Consider the following 27,845-nt stretch of genomic DNA (forward strand, 5'->3'; position numbering starts at 1 on the left):
GATCCTGTGCATTCTAAATGAGAAGCAAGTCTCGCTGAATTTAATGGAGCTTGCTCTGTGTAAATATGCATAGGATTGCAGATGAGGAAGAATAATGTGATGAAGAGTCAAAGTTTATAGTCAAGATTTTAGAATGGATGGCAGCTCAAGCTGCATTTGTAATAGGAATGGAGCAGATTTCTCCCTCCCTTTTTAATGCCTACCTTTCCTACATTTTCTACCAACTGAAGGTAGTTGGTTTAGGTCTTGATTCATTTTTTAAGCAGTTGGCAGGCAAAAGTTTGTCAAGGAGCTCCTTGCTCAGAGGAAAAAAGGTCTCCTGCAGCTTTATTTGTGAGGCCCCAGCATCACATTATCTTAATCAGCACATCGACATTCCCCCAGTGGGCAATAGTAGGGGGCGGCAAGAAGCCAAACTGGGAGTGCCATGGAACTATATGCAACACAATAGTGATCCTATCATTTTAATCTTTATCTAGCTCTGTGGGAAAAGAAGGGTTTAATTCTGCTGAATCCATAGTCAGCCAGCAGATGAGTCTCAGCACTGGTGATGACAGCACTGGCAGCTGGTCCAACCTGAGTTTTGAAGATGAGCATCCTGATGAGAATAGCAGCTTTCTCCACCTCAGTGATAGGTAACTAAAATACCTTTTGTACATGCTCACAGCCTTAATGATACGGTTTATCCTTCAGCCCTGCATTTCTTTTAAAGTTTCAGTTTTTACTTGAATTCAGCTTTGGGAAAATATTATTTTCAATAGTCAAAAAGTTAAAACACAAGTAATAAACAAATGAAACTTTAAACACCACTATGTAAAAAGAAATCTTAAATCAAGCAATTCTTGCCCTTGGGAGCTACCACGGTAATCTTGGTGTTATAAGGGGAAATTAACCTTACATTAAAATTTCACACATGGTTACTTAAACCATGGTATACAAGTGTGACTTCTGAAAATCCTCAAAATATTATTTGTATGGGATGTGACTCGGTCAGAGTTAAACATTGTAAATAATGTAATGTATGGCTTAATTAATATGTGCCTGTGCAGGAGCAAAACATAAACTCACTGCAAGAATCTCAATGCAGATCAAACAAGGCATTGGAGACTTTTTGTTGACTGGAGTGGTAGAACTACTGTGATAAGAAGAGATCTACATGACACCATTGTTTAAATTCCATTTCTTCATCTATTTCCCCATTATTTCTCTATGCTATCAGTGGAAAACTCAGCCAGTTTTCTTCAGCCTGTAACTTTGGCATTTTCCATCCTGACATTTAGTTGCCCATCCGCAACATTCGACTTCCCAAATATCAGATGAATCATTCAGTGGGCATTTTAAAGGGCACTAATTTTGCAAGCAACTTTTAAAAAGAGAACACATCTTTAGTGGAAGGTCCAGCTGCAAATCTCCTACTTGTAACTCCTGTTGGCTTGGCATTTCTAAGCAGGGGTGCCCTTACAATATTTTCTGGGCCCAGCATGTGGATTGGGCCCCCCGTTTCCTTTGCAGTCAATGACAAAGTTGGATACAATTTGCATATGCAGTTTGCATCCTCTTTGTGGCTGGGGTGGAGGCCCCCAAAATATATTGGGCAAAACACAAGTACTACTACTACTACTACTACTACTACTAATTTATTTATATGCCACCCATCTGTCTAGGTTGCCCCAGCTACTCTGGGTGGCTTCCAGCAATTTATTAAACCAGTTTTAGAAATAAGGTGTCTGACAGACAGAATGTAAACAGATGAAGCTTTCCCCACAATTGTATTTCCACATAATCAAAGGCTTAACCTGCATTTCTGCCTAGCACACTGCTGTTAAAGACACATTCCCCCCCACAATGCAACTCTTAAACCATGGAAAAACTCCATCTGCTGTAAAGCAGTTACCTTACAGAAAGTCTTTCCTCGGTGGATCTTGGGCTGTCTATATTGTGTTCTAGGGATGGGGACAGGTAGCCCTCCTGGTGCTGCTGGGGTTCTTTAGCCCGAACCAGCAGGGCCAGAGATTCGTGGTGATGGGAGTTGTAGCCCAGGAAGATCTGCAGGGCCACAACTCGGTGGAAGAACGCTTGTGGTAGGTACTTCAGAGGGGATGAAGATTTTGCGCAGCCCAGGTTCAGATGCCCCTGCTGGATAAATTCAGTTGCAAACTGCTAAAGCAAGCAGGGTATTCTAAGGCGGTGGTTCTCAACTGGTGGTCTGTGTAACCCACCTGGGCGGGGGGAGCTCTGTGGCACCATTCACATAACAAAAACTACCATAGCGAGAACAACATTTTCAAAAGCAGGCGTTCCATGTCTTAGCTATTGAAAAATGGAGTATTGCAGTACTTAGGTACTTGGGAACCACTGTTCTAAGGACATCTTTTGTATTACATAACATTTATTTATTTAAGGTATTTATTATGTCACTTTTCAGGCAGACGACACCGAGCAGTTTACAAAAGATGGTTACAAGCAGTGTGGGTTTTTTAAACGTTGCAATACATTTCAAATGCAGGCGTATGTTAAAGCAAAAGCTGGAACTGCTTCTTCTCTGCTCCCCGCAGGGCAATATGGTTTTCCAGAAGTGTGTGCAGTGGCAACTGGCGGCAGAAGGGGCCCTGCTGGGAACTAGATGGTGGCAACTCAGCAAAGTTTTTTTTCTAAGGGAGTGAGATGGTCTTTCAGGGGATGGCAGTTGAGGGAGGGAGCGAGGAGGCTAAAATATTGAATTTTTGCATTGCTGTAACATGCCCTGAGACCTTCTGGTGAAGGATGGGTAAGAAATTTTCTAAATCAGAATAACAACAACTCTTAATATTATCATCAGCACATAACAAACAATAATGCCCCCTCTCTTGAGCAAAAAACGGATTTAAGCCTTTGATATCAATATACCAATTGGTTTATACCAGCAGTGACAACACAACCCAGGAATCCCCCTATTTTTCTCCATGGCGAGGTTGCGGGGGGGGAGGAGCAATCACTTCTCCCCCATTTTGCTGCTGCAGTCATTTCCCTACTAACAAGCCAAGAGGCTGGATGACAACACTGGACTGCACCACAGAGTTTTCACATACAACTTTTTCTCAGCCCCGCCCTTCCCCACTTTAGTATAGCTGCTCTGGGTTGCTCAGTCACAATGCCCCCCTCTTTATGCAATATGGATATAGTAATGACGGGCTTTATTTGCATTTGTAGGGTAATTTATTTTCCTCCCAGGAAAATAAACCTGAGTTAGACCATGAACTCCTCCTGTCAATGCTGCTACTCTTTGCCTTTGGGTTGGTGCGCAACTACCCAGTCACAGCTACACTAAAGTCCTGGATTTCTCAATTATTTTCCCAGAACACTATTGCAAGATGAATGAGCAGCTTCAAAATGAATCAGACAGTCCTTTCTTCATTGTCTGGAGAAGGAATTTCCTGGGTTATTTTGAAGCTATTTGCTGTCCTTTCCTGGTGCATGTGTGACTAAATCAGGGACAGCTCTGATTTCACACTTTGGCTAAAAACACTTGAAAAGTGGGAAAAGGCTCATTTCTCACAAAGCAAGTAAATAGAATAGTGCCTGCACATTAACAACTCATAATGAGCTATCTTTGGAGAATACGGACATAAAATTAAACCATTTCTTAAATATACACTCGAAAGAACAAAACCAACCTGACCAGTGAAGGATAAAGAGTTCTTGTGGGTTCGTTATCTGTGAATGACAGTTTTCATAACCAAGTGTGACCATTCACATATTGGTTGGTGCTAATGATGACTTAGATCAGTGTTTCTCAAGCTTTTTAAACGGTTAGGTAACATAAACCTCCCACGCATCCTTTCAAACCTGGCTTCTGTAATTATTTTATTTGAATTTTTAATTGGATTGAAAGTTTGTGACTTATTTTTTTTCTTACACTATCCATATTTTTTTTTTTTTTTAAAAAAAAACAATACTCCCATCGTGCCTGAGATCTTCATATGCCCCCTGGTTGAGAAACACTGATTTAGATTCTATAAAGAAACATTTTCAACAGTAGATACCTGGCATACAACTTGATGTTGATATAGCGCTCATGAAGTTTTTCCATGCAAGCTCGAGCAGTATGGACTGGTGGAGGCTCCGGTAGAGAATGGGATGATGAAATGTGTCTCTAGTCCAAAGACAAATGATACAGCATCTGACATAGCAGGTCTGAGTCTAATCAGTTCCTAGATAGGAGACTGCCTGGGAGCCTGGAGTTCTTTAATTCTACTTACTACTAAATGGCACCAGCTTTACTGCAGAGTCTAATATAATTTCTGAGCACTTACACTTGTGCCACAAGATACATTTCTGGCCGTCTTTTCACTTTCTGTAGGTTGTTTGGACTGTTTGGATTGATTGGTTTGTGGACTGATGGCCTCTGAAAGTTGGACGTCTCTTGTTGAGGAGATGAACTAGATTCATAACCGGGCTCAGGAAGGCATTCAGCCTGCGATTCTGTGCTCCTCTGCCTTCCTTCCCGTGCTTAGATTAATGGCTTTCTGATTTGATCCAACCATAGTTTGACATTATGTCTGACCTAACAAACTATTGTTTCCGTGAGTCAAGTCCTCCAAACCAGGATTTCAAATCACAGTTGGATCTTGTTTTGTAATCTCTGATTGGACAACTCACTCAGACCAGTTTGCTGCTTTAAATGCAATGGCAAACTGGTTTGATCAAACAAGTTAACCATTTAAACTGTAAGGGGAGGAAGAAGGAAAGGGAAACTCATGAGCATTTGACTTCTGATTACAATGATAAGGTTCCTGCTTATGTACAGCATAAAGTGAAGAGTGTATCTTCATCTGCTATTTAGATTTGTAATTATCCATAAGGATTTACTAATTGTTTGATCGACAATGCCTTTCATCTGAGAATCGGCTTTTAATTTAGTTAGCAAATTATTTTTTCCCAAGATTCTTTAGAAATTGTGGTTGTTTTATATGCAGGAAATTGACATTGTGTCACAGGCTTTAATGCCATTGGCTGGAATCCAAAGAGCTCTATTGGACACACCTGTGGCCGCGGGCATGCCCAGCAAAGTTCTGGGTTGGTTGCCCTTGAACAAGAGACATACATTCTTCATTCCACTTGCAAGACACACAAGTCAAAAGCTGCCTCAGACAATTTTTTTTATTTGTTTATTGAATTTATATACCGCCCTGTACCCGGAGGTCTCAGGGCAGTTCACAGAACAAAAACAAAATATGAAACCACAATATATATAATCAAAAATCTAAACCACTTCTGTGGGTCTTTAATTGAGTCCTTGTCAGGGAAAAAGGTGGGGTATTGATTGATTGATTGATTAAAACTCCCAGCTTTGTGCACCCCCACTTGGTGCAGACTTAACTCCACTGGTTGCAAATGTGAGCTAGACTGACAACCACCTTCCTATTTTTAGAAGTACATCACTCTAGTTTATAATATTTTGCTAAATTGACACCATTTTGTTCTGCCAAAGGAAGTGGTCCCAGCTGGGGGATGAGGTTCTTGCCAAATGGGACTTGTGACGGGCATAGTGTCCTGGGACACCAGGTCATACACTAGCATTTGTTCCAAATTGAAGAAGCAGAGTCGGGTCAAGCATAGGTCAAGTTACAGAAAAGCAAAGTCCAGATAAACAAAGCCAAAGTAGAGATTAAAGTCCTAAAGGCAAAGAAGCAAAGTGGGTTGAACCTTGGATAGCACCAAGTAGAGCCTAGGCTAGAAGAAGAAGAAGAAGAGTTTGGATTTGATATCCCGCCTTTCACTCCCCTTCAGGAGTCTCAAAGCGGCTAACAATCTCCTTTCCCTTCCTCCCCCACAACAAACACTCTGTGAGGTGAGTGGGGCTGAGAGACTTCAGAGAAGTGTGACTGGCCCAAGGTCACCCAGCAGCTGCATGTGGAGGAGCGGAGACTTGAACCCGGCTCCCCAGATTACAAGACTACCGCTCTTAACCACTACACCACACTGGCAGACAGGTTAGGCTTGACTGTTGCTCCAGCAACCAGCAACCAGCAAGTTCAGACTGGGCCTTAAAGGTCTGAAGCATCCTTAGAACAGCTAGCCCCACCACTGATGAGGGGAGTCTAGCCCATTTAAAGAATGAGGGACTCTGGTGGCACTGGAGAAGTTGGTTGCGTATGGCCTCTGAGCTGGAGTCCTTAGAATCGGAAGATGGTAATGCAGCTTCTTCAGACTGGAGAAGTTCTGGCATTTGAGGCTCCCTGCGTTATAGAACTTCAGTATGCAGATATCAAAGACTGGTTCTTAGTCCAAGAAGTTCTCAATCCATGACCTCTTCCCCTGAGGCTGAGGAGTCCCATGTCATGACACATTATATATATATATAAAGTGTTTTGACAGGCAACAGAACAGCAGCAGGGCTTCCTTCTTAAATTTCTAACTTAGAGATCTCCAATGCAAACTTTTCTTTCTCACTTGACTCCTCATCTGCATTATAAATATTGGCTTATTTATGAGTTTATTCAGTGTGTGGGCAGGATCTCTAGCAAAGGAACTTTGGCCTTAGAGGTACTTTAAAATTCCTCTTTCTTTCCTTTTTAGCAGTGTAAAAGTCGCTTGTAATTCTGATGGTCTGAGCAAGGCAAGAGCAGTGGGGGTGAGCGAATGGCAGAGGCACCCCTCTGGGATTCTGCTGCTCCTGCTGATCAGGATAGATGATAGGAGGGCAGTAGGAAGGCTGCTATCCTCTGCACCACCTCCTGCCGAGAACAACAGAGAAGCCTGGATCAGCCCCATTACCAGTAGCTGGGCTTGGTTTAGGACCCAGCGGATTTGATGGCTTTACACTTGCAGCAAGAATATTGCTGGTGATAGTGGGAGGGGGTGCTTCATGGAAGCAGAGCCCTTGCCCCCCAGTGGCGGAGCTTAGCGGAACCAGAAGAAGGGACACCTGACTCATCCTAGCCACCTCCAGCTCAACAGGTTTTCAGCACAAATATTGTTTTCAGTCCTGGATGTCTCAAGTTTATGGGCTGTCCTGTTAGAAGAGGGCCAAGGAACTTCTACCAAATACCTTGGAAGCACCACTGTCATTTGGCGACAATACCTGGTTAGATGCACTAATGGTCTGCGTGACTTGGTATAAGGCGACTTCAGATACCTTCACAAAACCTTTCTCTCTCTCAACACACTGATTCTTGAAACAGCGTTGTAAAGAAACTATAGAGTGTGGCATTCAACCATCTTTACTCGGAGAAGACCACTGAAATCAATGCACTTAGGTATGTCCATTTCAGTGAGTTTACTCTGGTTAAAACTTAATTGAATGCAAGCCTTGGAATTTGCTGTTAGCGAAAGAAACTAGTACTGGTTCAGCACTTTGACATTCATGTAAATGATTAGGAAATCCAAATTATTCCTTTGTCAGTTGCTGCATTGCTGAAGCTGTGTTGCACCTGTTCTGACCTGGACCAGCTCAGCACATGAGGATTGCAGAAATCGTTTGGCAGTGGGAGAAAAGTGCCATGTGAATTCACATTTATTTTTCTGAGCAGTGTTAATAGGTGCCCTTGCATTTTGTTTCTTTGTACCTCTTTCCCCCCCAAAGTGTTTTTGTATACTTATTAAAAAAATGGTGCCACAGCTCAGGAATCTGGACAGAGCGCATCAAGGAAAATGAAGATTCTGGGTTCTGGTTTGGGCTAACTTTTTTCTAGTTCAGCTCTGTTCTCTTCTTCCCCTGGCAGTAATGGTAACAGCAGTAGCTGGAGCAGTCTTGGTTTAGAAGGAGATATGTATGAGGAGAATTTATCATTTCCAACATCAGACAGGTTGGTCAAACCAAGACATTGAAACAGGCTAGTCCCTCATATATTAATGCATGAAGTCATAATTTTTCAAGACCGAATAAACTGGCATATATGAAATGTGATTCATTACCCACACGCTTTTCACCTGATCATGATTTTCCTTAACAAATTCATACTGAATGGGTCCATTTTACTGTGCTACAGTGTGACTGTCCCGACAAACATGTAAAATTCAACACTTTTGTGCATGTTCTGCTTGCTATTCTAGATGCTTCCAATTATCTCTTCATAAAAAAGAGCTTGCTTCCTACAATATTTCTGTTTCCCATTTTGCTTAATCATTTATTTTCTCCTAGTAATTAGAACCATTGCATATAATTCAGTGCATTATAATAATAACATATCTCCTTCTTAAAACTCCATATTTGAAAGCGAAAGGCAGAATTTCTTTTAAAGTTTTATCTGGGAAATTTACAAGCCACGTGACAGAAAATGGCGTGAGAAGCAAAGCTTCCATTTTCACAATCATTCCTTGATACTTTGGTTAATTCATACTATGTTTTCCTTGGATGTCCTATTGAAGTTTCAGACCTTAATATTATCTTGCTTTGCATTAATTCTACCTTTCTCCCCTACAGTGATGGAACAGAAGACAAAGAGGAAGAGCTTAAAGATACAATTGAAGGTAACCTTAACAGGATGTATCTATTATTCTGTACAGTGGTGCCTCGCAAGACGAAATTAATCCGTTCCGCGAGTCTCTTCGTCTTGCGGTTTTTTCGTCTTGCGAAGCACAGCTATTAGCGGCTATTAGTGGCTTAGCGGCTATTAGCGGCTTAGCAGCTTAGCGGCTATTAACGGCTTAGCGGCTTTAAGAAAAAGGAAACAAACTCGCAAGAACTCACAAGACGTTTTGTCTTGCGAAGCAAGCCCATAGGGAAATTCGTCTTGCGAAGCACCTCAAAAAACGGAAAACTCTTTCGTCTAGCGAGTTTTTCGTCTTGCGAGGCATTCGTCTTGCGGGGCACCACTGTAGTTGATGTAAGAATGCTCTATTTATGGATCAGTTTGTATGAGACTTGTGTCAGAAGAGCAGCCCTCAGCTGTTTCAAAGAATGACCTCTATATTTCGTAATAGCTTCTGGGCGGCTTCTGCTGAAGCTATTCCAATTCATTTTTTTTCTAAGCAAAGTGTGTATGCGGGAATGACCCAGCTCCATCTTAGGGACTTTGGAATTAGTTTTTTCCCCTAAAGTCCTAGAATGCTGAAATTTTTATTGGCCAGCCAGATGAATCAGTGAAGTTCTCTCTTCTCAGGTTAGATACTTACAGTTGAGTGTATATGTCAAAATTAGGATTTATTTAATTTGCTTAACCACAGCACCACATTGGACAGTGGACTCTCATACATTAAACTGCATTTGCCATTTTGTTGCCCATTCAGGCAGTTTAGAGATATCTTTTTAGAACTCTTTTCAGTCGGATTTGGTTTTCGCTATCCTGAATAATTTTATATCTGCAATCTTGACCACCTCCCTGTTCAGCCCTGGCCCTCGGTATTGCTGTTATCTGAAGAGTGGGCCACCATAATTCATGGAGTAAAATATGCTCACAGAGTATTAGGCTTTTCATCTTTATTCTCTTTCTTGCTTGCAATAGGGTTGGGAAACATAGGAAAGGCATTGGTAATCATAAACGTTGACATAGGGCCATGCCTGGTGGACTCCCAGCTGAGAATGGCCCTGCAGTGGCTGACAGCTTCCGAAGCAGAGGTGGCCGAGCTGCATTTCCATGACGGTGTTCCAAAGGAGTTTGTTCTTGTGAGTAATGAAAGGACTGTCATTGTACAAATTGCAGTTGCCGTCCTGCAGCTGTGTTTATCACGTTTTGTACTGCAATAAGCGAGAGTTGAAATACCTTCACAGGTCTAATCATGGATAGAATAATTAATAAAAGGTAAAGGGACCCCTGAACTTTAGGTCCAGTTGCGGACCACTCTGGGGTTGCAGCACTCATCTCGCTTTACTGGCCGAGGAAGCCGGTGTACAGCTTCCGGGTCATGTGGCCAGCATGACTAAGCCACTTCTGGCGAGCCAGAGTAGTGCATGGAAACGTGATTTAACCTTCCCGCCGGAGCGGTACCTATTTATCTACTTGCACTTTGACGTGCTTTCAAACTGCTAGGTTGGCAGGGAGCTCACGCCATCGCGGGGATTCGAACCACCGACCTTCTGATCGGCAAGCCCTAGGCTCTGTGGTTTAACCCACAGCGCCACCTGGGTCCCCATAGAATAATTAGGCAACCCCCATTAACACTGCATCTAGAACTGTTTCCACAGCAACCTGGGTAGAACTAGAGCAGGCATAGGCAAACTCTGACCTCCAGATGTTTTGGACTACACCTTCCATGATCCTTAGCTAACAGGACCAGTAGGCAGGGATGGTGGGAATTGTAGTCCCAAAACATTTGGAGGGCCGAGTTTGCCTGTGTCTGAACTAGAGCCTGAGCAGTGGCTAACTCAGCTAACAAGTTAGTAGATTGGTTTGATAAAGCCACTCCCGATCTAAAGGGGGGGGGGGTTGCGGGCTCACGCCCCCATCTACAATTTTGCGGTGCTGGCGCCAGCCCCGCTGGACTCGGGGATTCCCCTGTCTCATTAATATTCATCACCCTCAGCGGCAGCCAATCGGCTGGCGCTAGGGGCGGGCTTACCAGGTGCTCTTAAGGTCGGGGCAGCCCTGGCTCGCCCCTTTTCTTTTCCACAGCAGCCGCAGTTTCCCACCCACCCGCCCTCTAGGTTTGCATTCGGACTTTGCTATGGGCTTCGGCTGGTCGCCGCAAGGGGCCTGGTAGGAGTTTTTTCATTTGGCTAATTGACTGAATTTTGAAGCCACTTGGTTTTTTCGCCTACCTCGTAGCAAAACGTCACAACTCCTTGGTTTTGGCGGTTAGGCATTGGCAGGGGTATTGTCATGCAAATGAAGTCGGGGGGGGGGTGGAACGCCATCACCTCCCCCAAATCTTGAAGGGTAGTTTGTTAAAGGACTCCGGGGGCGTCGCCTCGTCCGAAACCTACGGAGGCTAGGGCCTAAAGCACGCTCCCGAGCGGTAACCCCTTGGGGAGCGCCTAGGGATGTGCATCTTGGGGGCTCCCCCTCTTGGTGCTTAACCCTTCCCGGTTAAACCGGATAGTCTGTTAGGGCCAATGCCTAAAGCCAATACCGCCCTTACCTGTAATCAATAAAGTTGTGGCCATTTTCGCCCATTAACCTAAATTCCGGTTTCTGGTGTCTTTATTTACTCCATCTGTGGGAGGGGGCGGGAATCGCCACGCAACACTGTTCCAGTCCAACTTGGATAGTCATTTCTGGAGGGTGGTGCTCTTTGGCCCCATGGAGCCTTCAATGTGGGGTTCCTCAAGGTTGGATTTTATCCCCCCCCTGTGCTGTTTAACATCTACATGAAATGACTTGAGTGGGGTCATCCAGAGGTTTGGAGTAAGTTGTCAGCAACATGCTGATGACAAACAGCTCTGCTTCTCCTTTACATCTGCAGTTGAGGCAGTGGAAGTGCTGAAACAATTACATATCTTTAGGCATCAGGCAAAAACATTCATCTTCTCCCAGGTCTTTGGGTAATTAAATAATCTATGGTTTTGTAAACTGTGGCAGGGGTTATTGTTTTTGATGGTTACTATGTTTTTATGTTGTGATGGTATTTAATTAATTTGTTTAAATTTAATAAATAAAATGACAGAACTTTGTGGCTGGGCTTGTAGTTGGAAATTTAATTTTCTGCTTTGTGGAACTTCATGCTTCTTAAAAATTTAACTTGGAGTCAGTGGTTTCATTTGATAATAGAGTAAATAATACCAGTGAAACCACACTTTTTGGACATGCATATTTTAGTGTTAATTTGTGCAACCGTGAAATGCTTATTTATTGGGGATGATGATAGATGTATGAATATTTGTTCAGCATTGGTTTTGGGGGGGCTGTTATCTGCTACCTACATTACCATGTAGTACAGATTTTTTGGGAGTGTCACCCTTAAGAATGGCATCTTTAAGAAAATCAGAGGAAATTCTGGACTTTGAAAGTGCCTTGTTTTTACAGCTGTAAAATATCAAAACGTTTCTGGCTTGTAATTTTAATACTGTGGTTGTTAGTCTGGATATATATTTTTTAAGGAAAGAAGCTTAAAATTACTCGACTTGCAAATTATAAGTTAAAGAAAACAAATGGCTAATGCATTGGTTAGAAATACTTCCTTTGTTGCTGGGATTGAAGCAGAGAGGGAAGTGGAAGCAAATTGTCCTTTATGTCAGGGAAGCAAGACAATTTTTGTCCTGAAAGCCACATTCTTTCTCAAGCAGCCCTGCAGGGGTTGTGTACTAGCTGTGGGAAAAGCCACCCTGCACTTTCTTCCAAACATGCTCACATTAATACCGTATTTTTTGCACCATAACACTCACTTTTTTCCTCCTAAAAAGTAAGGGGAAATGTCTGTGCGTGTTATGGAGGGAATGCCTACGGGTGGCATGCCTGCGGATTTTCCTCCTCTAAAAACTATGTGCGTGTTATGGTCAGGTGTGTGTTATAGAGCGAAAAATATGGTATATACAAATGGCACGCTCATCTCCACGACACACATATGGTCCAGGCCACCCGTCCACATGCTCTCAGCCTCCCCCATGCCCTCATTCAGCAGTTAGGCTTTCAGGGGAAAGCATTTAACATTTTTTCAAGCCCACCTGCCCAAGCGGGGGTGTTGGTGTTGGGTGAGATCTTCATGGAAATTGCAGCTGAGGAGAGGAGGGGTGCTTTCAAGCCTAATTGCAGTGTTGGGGCAATTTTTGAGGGTCCCAGTTTGAGTGGAGGGGCAGGTCAAGGAAGAAACCTGGGACCAGATAAGGAAGCCCAACAGGGTATGTTTTAAGCCAAAGGGAAGCGCAGTGAAGGAAGGTGACCATAGTACAGTCATACCTCAGGTTACAGCCGCTTCAGTTTGCGTTTTTTTTGGGTTATGGACCGCCGAAACCCGGAAGTACCAGAATGGGTTTCGGCAGTCGTGCATGCACCGAAGCACTAAATTGCGCTTTGCGCATGCGCAGAAGCGCCGAATCACAACCCACGCGTGCACAGACGCGCAGACGTGGGTTGTGAACGCTGCGGATTGCGAACATGCATTCCGCACGGATCACGTTCGCAACCCGAGCGTCCACTGTATTGTAATTTATCTTTTCAGCTTTACTTTTTAATGTAACCTGTTTTTGCTTTCTCTTCCCAGCTTTCAAAGAAACTGCAAGAGAGAGGCTGGAAAGTGGGAGACCTCTTTCAAGCAGTGCTGAAGTACTGTGAAGTAATGGAGAAAGTTGCTGATGGGGAGAGAGCTCTAGGCAGCAAAAACTTTTTTGGGTGGCTTCAGGAACATGTCTGAATGCCATGTGAGAAGATGCGCTGATTTCTTCATGCCTCCTTTGGGAAGAAGGAAATGTGTACCATATACTTTAATTAGCAAATGTACTATTTGTATTGTGGTAAGCTTTGGGTTGAAAGTAAGCATAGCTGTCCTGTCAGGTGCTTTGAGATGCTCTGTATGCTTTTTAGCCCATCTTTTTATCTTCATCATAAGCCCCTCCATTCAGCCGGTGTGTGTGCACTTCTGGCTAGGCTGCGTTTTGCCTGCAGCAGCAGTGAGAAGGATGAGCTTTTGTGTGTTGTGTGTAATAAGGGTTTCAGCTAAACCAGGGCAAAAAAAAAAGTTATACCTCGCTCCTCCTACTTATTTGCCTCTTTCTTTGTGTCCTTTTCCTCTTAACAAGCTCCAAGAGGTATTCAGAGTCCACTTGCAGTTTGCTTTTGCCACTTTCCCCAGAGCAAAGCAAGACTGCGTTGATCTCTGCTGCCTCTAAGGCCTAGCTGAACATGCAAGCAGAATAGGAGGGTCTGCTCACTCTGACCTGTGAAGATTCTGGTGGAAGGTTGCATTCCTTGTAAATTGACTTAGCAGCTAGAGAGAGCTGAGAGCTTGCGTTCAGGTGTGTGCGCTAATTATATTTTGATATCTTTTTTGATATCTATGAAAAGCTCTGTTTAAATAAAATGAACCCCCCTTTGTATGTGAAACAAATATGTGCGAAGAAAAATAAGTGGGCTATTCTTAAATGCCTCCCAATAAAATATGACAGTAGCGTCAAATGCACAAAAATTGTTAGCCTACCAACAGCTGGATTTCTGTAGTTTATGAGGTGGTGTCAGGAAGCATCTTTGACTTTTGATCTCTGAAGTACTGTCCCAGGACCAATGTTGCATCTTTATAAAGCAAGTTACATTTGGGACAGTTTGGGACAACAGTAGCTTGTGTTAAAGTAGATTGAACACAGCCTGTAAGAAAAATTGGCATTAGCTTTGCACAGCCATTTTAACATGCGGAACATTTCTGTGCTGTAGCAGGGTCGGGGCCATACTTCCAGCTCTGCCCCAAATGCATTGCCTCCTTCCTTTGACAGTCGTCTGTTGAGTCTGCTAAGGAATGCTAACCTCAGAGAAGCCTTTGCAGACAACCAGGTTCAGCATGGGAATGTTGAAGGAAGGGCATTGGAAGGGGGGCAAAATGTTGCCACATCCCTGCTTCAACGTGGGAATGTGCTACAGGCAAGCAGTGTGTGAATAAGGCAGTAGGTTAGAAATAATGGGTTTCTTCGCAATTGCAGTCTGGGACAGGTTGACGTAGTTTGACACTGAGATAGGTGGAGCTTTGCCCTCAATCCATATCAGTGCTTAATCTTAGGACAGCCACTGCCTTGTGTCTTACCCTTAGCTGGAGGGCAGCAGTACGGCTTTGGCATTGCACTCCAGCAAAAACAGAGGAGATCTTTGATAATCAAATCCCAAAAGAGGGCCGATTCATCTGGAAGCAAAAGTCTGCTGCTGCTCCTCCCCTATGACTTCAGCTTCATTCAGGTTATGGCACCTCAAGTAAAAATGCATTTCCCGTGTTTCATTGAGCATTGCTTCTCTCAATATTATTTTAGCATGCTTCTGGTCACCTTTTTCACTTTCGTTTTGAGACGTCTTTGTACATTCCTGTTAAAACTGAAGTTGTATTTTAGGCTGTTATTGTCTGTTGTAACGTTGAGTATGTTTTCATGCCAAGCATTTATGGATAGTTGGGAATGCAGCTGATTGGATCAGTTATGCAGAGTTAGGGCAACTTGCAGCCTGATTTAATCTTGAGGAAGTTTACTTCAAAGGAAATTCTACCGAAGTCCAAGTAAATGTGTTTAGGATTGTGGTATCAGTTGGCCATTTATAAAGGCAGTCATTGAATTTTGACTTTTTGCACTTTTTGCATCTTGAGGCCTCAATTTGAAGAGGAGCCTCCCTCTGTTGACCCCCTTTAAAACCTCTAACAGCTTTGTACTGTGAAATCTGTGGCTGCTTGAGGGGTAGGAAAGAGCTCCCAGCCCAGTGATCACAGTGAAGGTGGCCGAGGCATCAATTCCCGAATCTCCTTCTCCACAGTACTGTTGCACTTGAGCCTAATGGTTTCTTTGCTGCCACCTTGATGTGGCACAGATCTGGTGCCTGTAAAAGGCAAGCTGACATTCTTCAGGTACAGTTTCCCATGGCACACACCTGCAGGGCCAGAAACCTCGTCTGCTCAGTTTTTCTCCTGGACTACAGCTTGAAGGCACAGAAGCTGTAGTGAGGAGTGGATGACAACTAGAAGCAGTGCTGTAGAACAGCTGGGAAAGGGACATTAAGAAGCCCTTGCTGCCTTCCTCCTGGGACTTTGAAACCCACTTAAGTAGCTCACGTCCCTCCAAATGAGAGAGCTGGGGATTAAGGAGCCTCGGAAGCACCACCGTGTGAAAGATAGCTTGGGAAAGGAACGCTTCATCCTCTCCAAGATTCTTCACAGTCTGGTGCTTCCGAGAAGAGCTACAGGACTTGAGGTCTACATCACCCCAAAACCCAGCTGAAGTGAATGTTAAAGCCCTGGTTTTCACCTAGTCTGAACAGTAAGCAAAACGTGCTTTGCCGCAGCTGCATTTTGCTTAGTACTTAGGGTTGCTTAACGTTTTTCCTACGTTGAGAACACAGAAATGTGGTTTCCTTGTCTTCCCAGGACGTGTCAGATACTTGTGTGAATGATGGCCGCGTGTGTAAACTGCATATACTTTTCACACTTCTTCCTGCGCAGAAGTGCTTTCTGTCCAGGAAATGCGTAACATGCAGCTAAAAAGCAATTTGAATAATTAACAGTTGTTCATATCTCTGTGTAGCGAATGAAGCAACCAAGATCTTTCCCTGTGTAATGACGACTTTTTGTTTTTTTGTTTTTTGAAATGTGGTAATACACTTAGTTGTGAGTTGTGAATTTCAAGTTGCACTAACCTCGTCTTTGTTGAAGCAGTCTCTTAAAATAAATTATATATAAACATATTAGGTACTGTGTAATGCTTTCTGGTTATTTATCATGTAAATTGTCAGTTTTCTTTTTTCTCTTCCCAACAAGGTAAAGGTAAAGGTAAAGGGACCATTAGGTCCAGTCGTGACCGACTCTGGGCTTGTGGTGCTCATCTCGCTTTATTGGCCGAGAGAGCTGGCGTACAGCTTCCGGGTCATTTGGCCAGCATGACTAAGCCGCTTCTGGCGAACCAGAGCAGCGCACGAAAACACCGTTTACCTTCCCGCCGGAGCGGTACCTATTTATCTACTTGCACTTTGATGTGCTTTCGAACTGCTAGGTTGGCAGGAGCAACGGGAGCTCACCCCGTCACAGGGATTCAAACCGCCGACCTTCTGATCGGCAAGTCCTAGGCTCTGTGGTTTAACCCACAGCGCCACCCGCGTCCCCTCTTCCAAACAAAGGTAGGACTTAATTGTACGGGGATTCTTGGATGGGAGCGTTTGTAGTTTCAGACATGTTGCCTGAAAGCAGCTACAGAAACTTGCAGTTGCCCTGAGATGGCAGAAGCAAGGGAGAAAGACACAATGGCTCCATCCATTGGCTAACTGCAGTCTTACTCTCCTGTAAGTGCCGTGAATCTGGGCCCGAAACCTGTTGTTGGGATACTGCCAGGGAGACAAAGTCCATCATGGCTCCCAAGCCGTCTCCGGACATCCATCGACCTCCCATAGAAACGCAGTATCAGCAATTAGCGACACGAGCTCCAGAAATAGCTCGCCACATTCCAGAGCTGATGCACGCTCTATCAGCAGATAATGCACTCAGGAGAGCATTATTTAGAAGTTTATTCAGCATTGGTCAGACCAAAGAAAAAACATGACTGCCTGCTTCGGTCTGCTCAGGCACAGAGAGAAAGAGACAACAGCTCTATCAAAACAGAAACATCCTGTGAACAGGAAATATGCAGACTCTGTGACTCACAAAGCCTGCTCCCTTTTAAGGTGGAACGGAAATATCCTAACATAGACGAGCCAACAGGCAGGAAAATATGCCAAAGAGCTGGAGCGAGAACACATATTTCACACTGCTCTTTATGGGGGACGTTTCTGAGGATGAACTGCCATACTGGACAGTGCAGCGCATGTTAGTAATCACAGCATCCTTTTCCTAAGTGCTCAAAATACCAACTGCTGAATTCTCTGTTCTATTCCCCCCCCCCAAATAATATTTATTAAGTTTCATACAAACACAACACATACTATGAAATCAATGAAACAAAAATAAAAGAAAAAAAATAAAACAAAACAAATATAACAGATGATAGCCAAAAATACAACCACAGACATACAAAAAATTAATTAGTTAGTTAATTAAATTTCCAACTTCATAAACATGTTACTTGAATTCCTCTAATCTCTTCCGTCTGAATTTCCTTTTAACTGAATGTAGCAGTTTTCCAATATTATTCAAAAAACAATATTCCGATTATATTCAAATTTCTTAACTTTTCTTAACATTCTATTTCTCATTTATTTATTTAATCCTAATTTATTTCTAGGCCTATTTGGTACTTTCAAGAATTTACTAGTCTTTAATATTACAATATTTATTCAAATAATCTTTAAATTTCTTCCAATCTTCTTGATATTTCTCTTCTTTCTGGTCGCGGATTCTCCCATTGAGATCAGCCAGCTCCATGAAGTCCATCATCTTCACCTGCCATTCTTCCACAGTTGGTAGTTCTTGTGTTTTCCACGTTTTGACTATTAAAATTCGTGCAGCAGTTGTGACATACATCTTTCTTGGGCAGATTAGGACCTAATACAGTGGTATCTCGCAAGACGAATGTCTCGTAAGACGAAAAATGTGCAAGACGAAAGGGTTTTTCGTTTTTTGAGTTGCTTCGCAAGACGAAAACGTCTTGCGAGTTTGTTTCCTTTTTCTTACAACCGTTAATACCCAGGGAATCCACACTCCGCAAGACAAAAAAATCGCAAGACGAAACAACTCGCAGAACGAATTAATTTCGTCTTGCGAGGCACCACTGTATTCCAAGGAGAAAGGCCTCTGGTTTCTTTATAAATGTATATTTCATCAATTTTTTTTAGTTCATTATAAATCTTTTCCCAGAAGTCTTTTACCTTGGGACAGGTCCACCACTTATGATAAAACGTACCTTCCTTTTCTTTACATTTCCAGCATAAATTGTCACAGTTATAGAGTACATATGGTACAAGAAGACACCACCTTAGGACACTCTTATGTACACAAGCCTCCACGCCAAACAGCAAATGTTAAGTCCCATGTTGAAGAGTTGCTGTCCGAGTTTCGCTGCCTCTGGGTGCATAGTGCAGCTGGGCTGGTTAACCACACAGCTAGTCAGTCTCTTCCTGCTTCTTCAAGGATGAGATGGGTAAATAGGAATACAAAAACACTGAAAAATGCTAAGTGGCCATCTCTCCACCATGGAAACTTCAAATCCACAAGAGATGTTGGTTTTGAAGAGTGGACTGAAAAGAAAAATAATGACTAGACAAGAATGTCTCCATGGAAAATTAGCTGAAGAAGCTGCTAATTAGAGCAGAATCGCTTGAGGAAAATTATTTCCCGGCCGTGCTAACATTTATCAGATTAAACTCCCTTCAACAGATGGAGATACATCAATCAAATCAAAGGAGGAGTATAATTCGGTGCTTTAAAGCTTTTAACTGTATTTAAGCCTGTGAACCTAATTATTCTCACTTTACTAATGATGACTATGGGCCTGAGAGAGCGAGATAAGTGAACAGGGGTTTAAATCCAGATATTCTGTGTCTAAGTCCCACAGCCCTTTTCCATACTTTGATTTCAGAGTAGTTACACGTATACCACATTATTGCATAAAAAAGGAGAAAAGGCCCAAACTTGCTGTTTATACAGCTGAATTTTAGCCTTAGAAGTAGCCTTGGAGGAAAGGTTCACTCACCCTCCCTGCCCTAGCCTTTGTACACTTTGCATACCCAACGGTGACTTGAAATATTTTTAGCTGCACTTTAGAAATAATTCTGTTGTTCTGCTCTGTCAAATTAAACATCTCTCCTAGTACTTAAGAGCATGACACAAATGTTTGCTTAGCCTCCCTCTCCTCCAACCTTTTTCTTTTCTGTTGCTTTTCCACTCCTCCTGGAAGTGAGAGAGTCAAGCCTATCAGTGGTTCATAGTTTGTATACAACTGGATCAGGAGTCAGGACAACTTCCAAGCTCAAGCCTGTAAATTCTTTTTCATTTTTTAAAAATGTTGGTACATTTAAGGTGGGGAGGGAGAGGCGAGTCAGCCAGGAGTTCTGTTTTGAAGGCCAGATCTTTTCCCTGGTAAAAAAGCTCAGAGCCCTTGGTTTTGCTCCACATCTGCTTTCAGCCTTCACAGTGCCCCAGGGTTATTCCCCCCACATGTTAACCTTGAATAATTTGTAAGACCTGGGAGTATTTAGATTAATGATTGAAGAAGAAAAAGCAGAAGAAATGGATTTACAGTGCAAATCAGTGTTCTGCACTCCTAGGTTTGGCAATTAATTGTTTAATTAATTACCAATGCAAACCTGAACGGTGGAAACTGTTTTTAGTGCACTGGTCATTTAATTAAACTGACATGTTATATTTTTATTATTTATTCATTATTTAGATGGAAGAAAAAAGGAAATAATTATTATAAGAAAGCACAAAAGAGTGCCTTGAACTAAAATAGTAGTAGCAGAAGCAGCAATCGTAATAGTAATAGTAATAATAATAATAATAATAATAATAATAATAATATAATTCTAATTTTTGTATTACTTATATTAAAATAAAGAAAAATGATGTTTGTCTCCCAAAGACCAATGGAAGCCTTACCATTTGACTGGAGTGGGTATGCTTTTACTCCTACATAATTTGCAAGTTTCCATACGGACACATTCATACATCTTTGATCTCTCTCATCAACAGGATCTGAATGTGCTTCTAAGACTTTGGATAAAAGAGTCTGGCAGCAATGATAATATATATATATATATAAATTACAGTGGCTTTGATACCACTTAATTTGGGAAATTTAGCATGGCCCAATCTAATATGTGGACTCCAATAACCACATTTCTGGTTCAATTATAGTATTTATTTATAAGCAAATGACGGTTTTATTGCAATCAAAGAATAAATGATTGTTCTGATATATCAAATTGCCTCTTATTCCTGAAAATGATAGCTCTTGTGGGGTGGTTTGTGCTGCAGAGAAGGCAACCAAGCCTCGTCTTCATTCCAAATCTAGTATGAAATTATGGGATGTGAGAACCATTTGTGTTGGTAGCACTCAGATTCTCAAGGAGGTGAGCTGCAAGGCCTTGCTCACTTGAAGCCAGGGAATTTAGTAACTGAACTCACCACGCTGCCTTTCTGACTCATTGCATCTCTCTCTGTATGGCACTGAAAACATCTTGGATGTATAACTTTCGATAACCAGCAAATTAATAATTTGGCAGTTTCACAACCTGTTATGGACTGGTATTGTACCTAAACATTTCTGGCCTTTAGCCAACATATTTATGAATTGCTTCCAGATTGCTTACCTATTTTTGTGTCCTCTGAATGCTTCAATTCCCCTCTCCCTTGGGCCCAATCAAAGATCGTAGACAAAGGCTCTGAAATTACACTTGCAAGCTCCTTTAGTACTCTTGTATGCTGTTCATCAGGCCCTGGAGATTTGAATTCATTTCAAATAGCTAGGTGTTCCCTTACAACTTCCTTTCCTATCTTTGCCGTTACTTTGCCTGTTTTTTTGGCATGGGTTTTGCTGCCTCTCCAGACATCGTTGCCAAATGGGTTGCCATGAGGGGTTGCCAGGATAAGGATGACAGCCTTAGTCTCTGCTTGGATGCCGAGTGCCATTTTGAATCAAGATGGTGAACCAAAATTTGACTCCGGTGTGACTTCACCAAATCTTTAAAAAGTACAGTGGTACCTCGAGTTACATACGCTTCAGGTTACATACGCTTCAGGTTACAGACTCTGCTAACCCAGAAATAGTGCTTCAGGTTAAGAACTTTGCTTCAGGATGAGAACAGAAATTCTGCTACGGCGGCGCGGCAGCAGCGGGAGGCCCCATTAGCTAAAGTGGTGCTTCAGGTTAAGAACAGTTTCAGGTTAAGAACAGACCTCCGGAACGTAACCACAGGTACCACTGTACATTATTTTTTGGATTCTAAAAGTACCTGAGCTGCGCCAGGCACTCACTGCTAGTCCTGACTCCCTCCTTTGGCAATCCTCACAGAACTCTAGCCCAATGGTTGCCATTTATCTGATTCGAATTAATTTTATAATGAAATGATTTTAGAATGTTTTATCATTTTACTGTTGTTAGCTGCTCTGAGCCCGGCTTCGGCTGGGGAGGGCGGGATTTAAATAAAATTTATTATTATTATTATTATTATTATTATTATTATTGAATGGCCGGAGGGGCTGATGGGAACTGGAGTCTAGCAACATCGAGAGGGCCTCATCCCCTCTGCCTGTTCTAAATGCTAAGCGTGAACAGGATAATGGCTTTCAAGTCTGTTCACATTGTTCAAGAACTGAGCGGCTGTTATTTTCAAGGGCTGTTTTTACCCGTAACGATTTGGCAATCTTAGGCCTTTGCAAGCAGCACAGTATTGGGATTTAATGACAGAGGTGGCTCTTCTTACCACCAAAAGCACAGCCTGTGGGGTGCCTGGCAGCCTCCTATCATCATCTCCCCCTGGGTGATACTCAGTTCATCTGGCATCTCTCCACGAAGCAGGGCTGACGCTTTCGTTCCTTGCCAACGTGTGTGGGCAATCACTTGTCAGAACATTCAGTTCATCCTCCATGAAATAGAGGTTTTGTTTTTTTGTTATTGTTTTCATATATATATATAAAAAAACAGCTTCCATTATTTCAGCATCTTGCAACAGCATAAACAAACCCTGTCACCTTAAGGCATTTTGGGGAAATGAGTACATGTTTGTAATTATTGGTTTATGTTCTACTTCATTCATTTCTGTGGTGAGCAGAATATATGTTTATACCTAGGCTAAATAACTTGAGATGTAGACCAGGTCATGATAATATCTTTACTGGGGGAGCATAAAGCTGGGACAAGCAGGTCGTATTTTAAAAGTGCCGTGTTGCTCATTGGTAGTGCTGGAGAGCGATGTGCAAGTAGGTGGGTCAAAAAATATTTTGCCTTTGCTGCTCATCTGTATTGACCTCTACCCAAGTTATGCAACAGACCACTGAAGGAATAAACATTGCCATTTACCCTAGTTGGAGATAAAAGGTGGACCTTGGTATGGGGAATTACCCATATTTTTCGCTCTATAGGACGCACCCGACCATAGGACGCACCTTGTTTTAGAGGATGAGAACAAGAAGAAAAAAAATCTCCCCCTCTGTGCTCAGCGCCCCTTCAGCGAAGTGGCAGGAGAAATGGAGCCCCTTCCATTTCTCCCGCTTCACTGAAGGGGCGCTGCGCAGCTCTCCCTCTCTGCTGAAGCCGTGAGAGTCTTGCTCTCCCGGCTTCAGCAAAAGGAACCCGAAGCCTTTGGAGCACAGCGCAAGTTCCTGCTGCACTCCAAAGGCTTGAGGTGGCTATCCCTGAAGCCTGGAGAGTGAGAGGGGTTGGTGCGCACTGACCTCTCTCGTGCTCCAGGCTTCAGTGAAAGCAGCGTGAAGCCTCCGGAGCGCGGAGGGAGCGCTCCCTCTGTGCTTCGGAGGCTTCGCGTTGCTATCGCTGAAGCCAAGGAGCCTGCATTCGCTCCATAGGACGCACACACATTTCCCCTTAATTTTTGGAGGGGAAAAGTGCATCCTATAGAGCGAAAAATACGGTAGCAGCAAAGGGCCTCTGTTCAGCCCTATCCCTCACATTTGTCTCCTTCACCTCTATGCTCTGTCACGCAGCGGCGGAGGAAGCCGCTTGGCCACCTGGGGCGGCGTGCCCAGGTGCGGGGCGAGCCTCCCATAGGGACGGGGCGCACAGCAGAGCCTCGGGAGTCTGCCTGCCTCCTCCCATTCAGCCACCCTACAGCTGGGGGGGGGGGGAGGCAGCAGGTGGACCGTTTGGGCAGGAAAAGCAGGCCAACACTCATAAAATATTGGGGAAGGGGAAGTGTGTGTTCACACTGCTAGGTTGTGAAAGTAGCAGTGCATTTGTGGCATGGCATATTTTGAGACTTTTTCAACTTTTGCATGAAAATGGAACTTCCTGACATAGAAAAGATGGAAATGGTTGGTTTAATTTTTACGTTCTGTGATTATTACATCTAAAAATATAGTCTTAGGAAACCGCTATTCGTGAGCTAATATATTTTATGGAAACTCCCAATTAAAAGTGTTTGATGAGGTATGCTTCTTAGGAAACCAATATTTCCAGTAAATGAAACTGTGCAGCCAAACCATAATCCATGCAAACCAAACTCATCATTCTTTGTTGAAGATCTACACATCAATACATTATTAGGTGTTTGATGAATTGGCTGCCTTCTAGCTACCAATCTGTTTCTAAGCACAATTCCAGTCTTCCTGAAAGACCCTATTCCCCCCTGCAGACATGCCCAGGCTCTGAGGTCTCCAGCGGAGGCCCTTCTCTTGATCCTGCCACCCTCACAGGCACACTTGGTGGGGATGCAGGAGAGGGCCTTCCCGCTGGTGGCTCCTCCCAGACAACTTTGGAACTTGCCAGACTTGCTGTCCTCCTGCTGGCAGGTGACAGGCCTCTGGGAACTGGCTCCTTTTTATTTTTAAGGAAAGGGCTTTTAATAGTGCTGTGCTGTTTTCATTATCTGTATTTCTATCTATCTATCATCTATATCTATCTATCATCTATCATCTATCTATCTATCTATCTATCTATCATCATCATCATCTATATCTATCTATCTATCTATCTATCTATCTATCTATCTATCTTTTTTAAAAAAAATATTTATTTATTTTTACAGAAAAACAGAAAAAATTCCAAAGAGCAAAACCAATCACAAACATATATCAAAATACAAAAAACAAATTAAAAGTAAAAACTCCAATTTTTAAATTCATGTTTACAAAACTTTCTTTCTTGACTTCCTCGCGCCTCCCTTTTTTGTGTTCCTCTTTGTCCAATCAGATACAGCAAATCCTTACCCTCTTTCAAAACTCATTTCTAATTATTAAAATCACTTCTATTATGTCTCCAATCCTTCCTCCTTATGTTTAAACACCTTTAACATATTGTTTACTTTTGACATAATATAACTTTAATCCTTCACCCTTTTTCTATTACGTTTTTGCATACTTTTTAACACTGTATCACTAATGCCTTTCTTAATATCTATCTATTCTTAATATCTATCTATCATCTATCTATCTATCTATCTATCTATCTATCTATCTATCTATCTATCTATCTATCATCTATCTATCTAATCTATCATCTATCTATAAAAAATTCTATTAGAGTTTCATTACTTTTTAACTATTATCTGTGTTTTATCTGTGTTGTTGTAATTTGTATAAGTTGCTGTGAGTCGCAGTCTGGGAAAAAGCTGGGATTTAGACAACAACAACTGGGAGATGCCCCCAGATTATTCAAAACCAGCTCAAAATACAAGGGGAAAATGAATGAACCCTGTGTATACAACCCGTCCCAATAGTTTACCAAACATAGAACCTTACAAGATAAGAGTCGTTTTCTTGTTGGCGTACATTAAGAATGTAAAAGGGAGCCAGAATGTCCATTCTGATGGGTATTCATCATAATCGAGGCTCTTTCTGTCCCACTGCAATTCCACCCCCCACCCCCCGATTCTTCAATGGCATTTCCCTCCACAGCATCTTCACTCCCTAGCTTTCTCAAACATCACAGTTAAAGCTAAAAGGCACACTTCAGGCTATTTCCATGTTGACTGATGTTAAAATGCATGCATACCAAATTTGTCTGAACCATGACAGATATATTTGCAGTGTCTGTATGTTGAAGTGTGTGTCCTCGGAAAAGTATTAGTATACTTTTAATTTACAATTTTAAGTGTTTTGTTCTGCATGGGGGTACACCCAGAGGACTCCTGTTTTAGGAGGTGATTTCATGCACTTAATATATTAACCTCACTTACCCTCCATTGAATTCAATAGAATTCAGAGTAGACATGGCACCAGGTCCAACAGAATTGGCTTGTTCCTGTGGCTATTTTCCCATGACCTGCATGCTCTGAACCAATTAAAATAAAATAAATGAGTCCGGCTTCTTTTCATGGCATTTATGATTCTCCCCTTCCACATTTTAACACAGGCCAAGGGAGCGGTGATTTTAACCTTGGCCTCTTACATTTAGTTCATTTCATATCCCTCCACATTATGGAAAGAAGGCACAGAAAAGTAAGTAAGTTGTGGTTGGGTGGAATAATCTGTCTCCATAGGGCTGAAAAGTTTAGGGGGTGGGGCTTGTTAACCGTTCTGTGTAACACCTTCAAAGACTAATAAATTAAGGCTCCAGTCGTATCTGGGAGCCATCTCCGTGGAATTTAGTGGGGCTTGCTTCTGAGTAATGTACGTTTTTTGCAACATTAACCCATACCAGAAATTGAAACAGCAGCGACCAAGGTTAGACACTTTTCATATTTAATTAGGTAAAGGTAAAGGTAAAGGGACCCCTGACCATTAGGTCCAGTCGTGACCGACTCTGGGGTTGCGGCGCTCATCTCGCTTTATTGGCCGAGGAAGCCGGTGTACAGCTTCCGGGTCATGTGGCCAGCATGACTAAGTCGCTTCTGGCGAACCAAAGCAGCGCACGGAAATGCCGTTTACCTTCCTGCTGGAGCGGTACCTATTTATCTACTTGCACTTTGACGTGCTTTCGAACTGCTAGGTTGGCAGGAGCAGGGTCCGAGCAACGGGAGCTCACCCTGTCATGGGGATCTGAACCGCCGACCTTCTGATCGGCAAGGCCTAGGCTCTGTGGTTTTACTCACAGCACCACCCGCGTCCCGGTTTAATTAGGCGCTAAGTACTTAAGTACAATGCTGGAACAGGAAAAGGAGAGCAATACCAGTGCCGATTCTGCATTCACTTTATTGTCTCCCTTGTGGCACATTTGTCAATGTAGAACTGAAGTATTTTTGAGCCTTTGATTTCCCTCTTCTGTTCATTAAACTGCTGCACCAGGTTGCATCCCTCATTCTTCAAAGGATGCAAAGGAAAGGTCATTGTTCCGTGGTCTAGCAGGAATTCGTGTCCATGGCTACTTTCAGCCAACACAAATGCCGCCCAAAATACAGAACAACAAAAGTGAATTAGCCCCTGTTATCACATTAACCTAAGTGCTAACAGCTATATAGCACAGGGGTCAGCAACCTAAGACCCATAGGCCAGAAACGGCCAGCGGAGGTCATTTGACCGGCTCATGAGCCTCCCTCGAACTGAGTTGCCTGCTTGCCTGCTGCGCTAAATTGGCACAGCATGGCGCAGGGACTTGCTTCCGGGCACCAAAAATCGCGCGCACACACACACACGCAATCCGACCCATGGAGGGATCTCTGCGGGACTGATCCAGCCCAGGCAAGATAAACCTTGCTGACCCCTGATATAGCACATTGCAGTGCATGTTGGTTACCTCTTGATTTTCCTAACTCTTTGTGGCTTAGAATTAGATCGCTCAGCTTACTTTTTAGCAATGGAATATATCTCTTGAAAACCTTTTTTTTTAAAAGAGGATAACCTTTTGGACTGCTGACATTTTATATGTAATTCCAAGCTGCATATGCCTGGTTGGAGGTAGGGTACATAAACATTGTAAAAAATGTATACAGCAGTACCTCGGGTTAAGAACTTAATTCATTCTGGAGTTCTGTTCTTAACCTGAAACTGTTCTTAAGCTGAGGTACCACTTTAGCTAATGGGTCCTCCTGCTGCTGCTGCGCCGCCGCTGCACGATTTCTGTTCTCATCCTGAAGCAAAGTTCTTAACCCAAGGTACTGTTTCTGGGTTAGCGGAGTCTGTAACCTGAAGCATATGTAACCTGAAGCGTATGTAACCCAAGGTACCACTGTATATTCATTGCACTGGTTAAAAGAAATCAATGCAGAGGAGTTGTCAGAAGGATTTGTATCAATTAAGCTCCCTCCCCCCTCCAGCTGATATTCAACATGAATTTTCAGCCATGGCTGCCAGGAGGGAGGATGCAGAGAGACTCCTAGTAGTTGTCTCCCACATTATTCCCATTAAATTCCAGTAGCAGCCTAAGTACACAGCAAGGCACATAAGGAGAGGTTCCATCCCCTGACTCGCTCCCAGCTGGCATTTACTCTCCATTTGCTGCCTCCAGATCTAGCCCCCTGATCTTCAGCCAGTGGGTCAGGGCCTTCTGCTGAGTCTCAGCCTGACCCCAAGGTCCATCACAGCAGCAGCAGCCCCATACAAAAAGTGGCTCCCCAAGACGTGTTTGGGCGAAAGCTGAGCCTGAGCTTCGAAAGCTTTAAGAGAACTGATGCAGTTGAAAGCCAGTAATTCTGAGAGTTTTCTCCCAAACTTTCAAAAGTGGAACTTGGCTAACTTAGGCAGCACCTCAAACCAAGTGTCATCTGCACTGGTGGAGGAAGAGGGGGGCGGGGGAGCGCTCCGCCCCTGGCAGCGCGATCTGGGTGGGGGGCCATCGC

General features: G+C 43.1%; 1 protein-coding gene and 1 long non-coding RNA gene across 6 annotated transcripts in view; one reads left to right on the plus strand and one right to left on the minus strand.

Moving 5' to 3' along the window:
- Window positions 1-16,217, plus strand: part of AKAP11 (A-kinase anchoring protein 11) — a 42,080-nt gene extending 25,863 nt beyond the window's left edge. For 2 of the 5 annotated variants that reach the window (XM_083748358.1, XM_083748359.1), the window contains 5 exons: window positions 480-635; window positions 7,704-7,787; window positions 8,405-8,451; window positions 9,426-9,586; window positions 13,057-16,217. In XM_083748358.1, coding sequence (XP_083604484.1) covers window positions 480-635; window positions 7,704-7,787; window positions 8,405-8,451; window positions 9,426-9,586; window positions 13,057-13,206 — 598 coding nt within the window. In that variant the 3' untranslated portion in view covers window positions 13,207-16,217. The remainder of the gene's footprint in view (window positions 1-479; window positions 636-7,703; window positions 7,788-8,404; window positions 8,452-9,425; window positions 9,587-13,056) is intronic. The other 3 variants (XM_083748360.1, XM_083748361.1, XM_083748362.1) reach the window with 3 other exon arrangements.
- Window positions 1-27,845, minus strand: part of LOC310848919 — a 222,257-nt gene that overhangs the window by 34,645 nt on the left and 159,767 nt on the right. The window lies entirely within an intron of this gene.

Source organism: Podarcis gaigeae (genome assembly GCF_964106915.1).
Source record: "Podarcis gaigeae genome assembly, chromosome: 7".
In the NCBI taxonomy this organism is placed as follows: Eukaryota; Metazoa; Chordata; class Lepidosauria; order Squamata; family Lacertidae; genus Podarcis; species Podarcis gaigeae.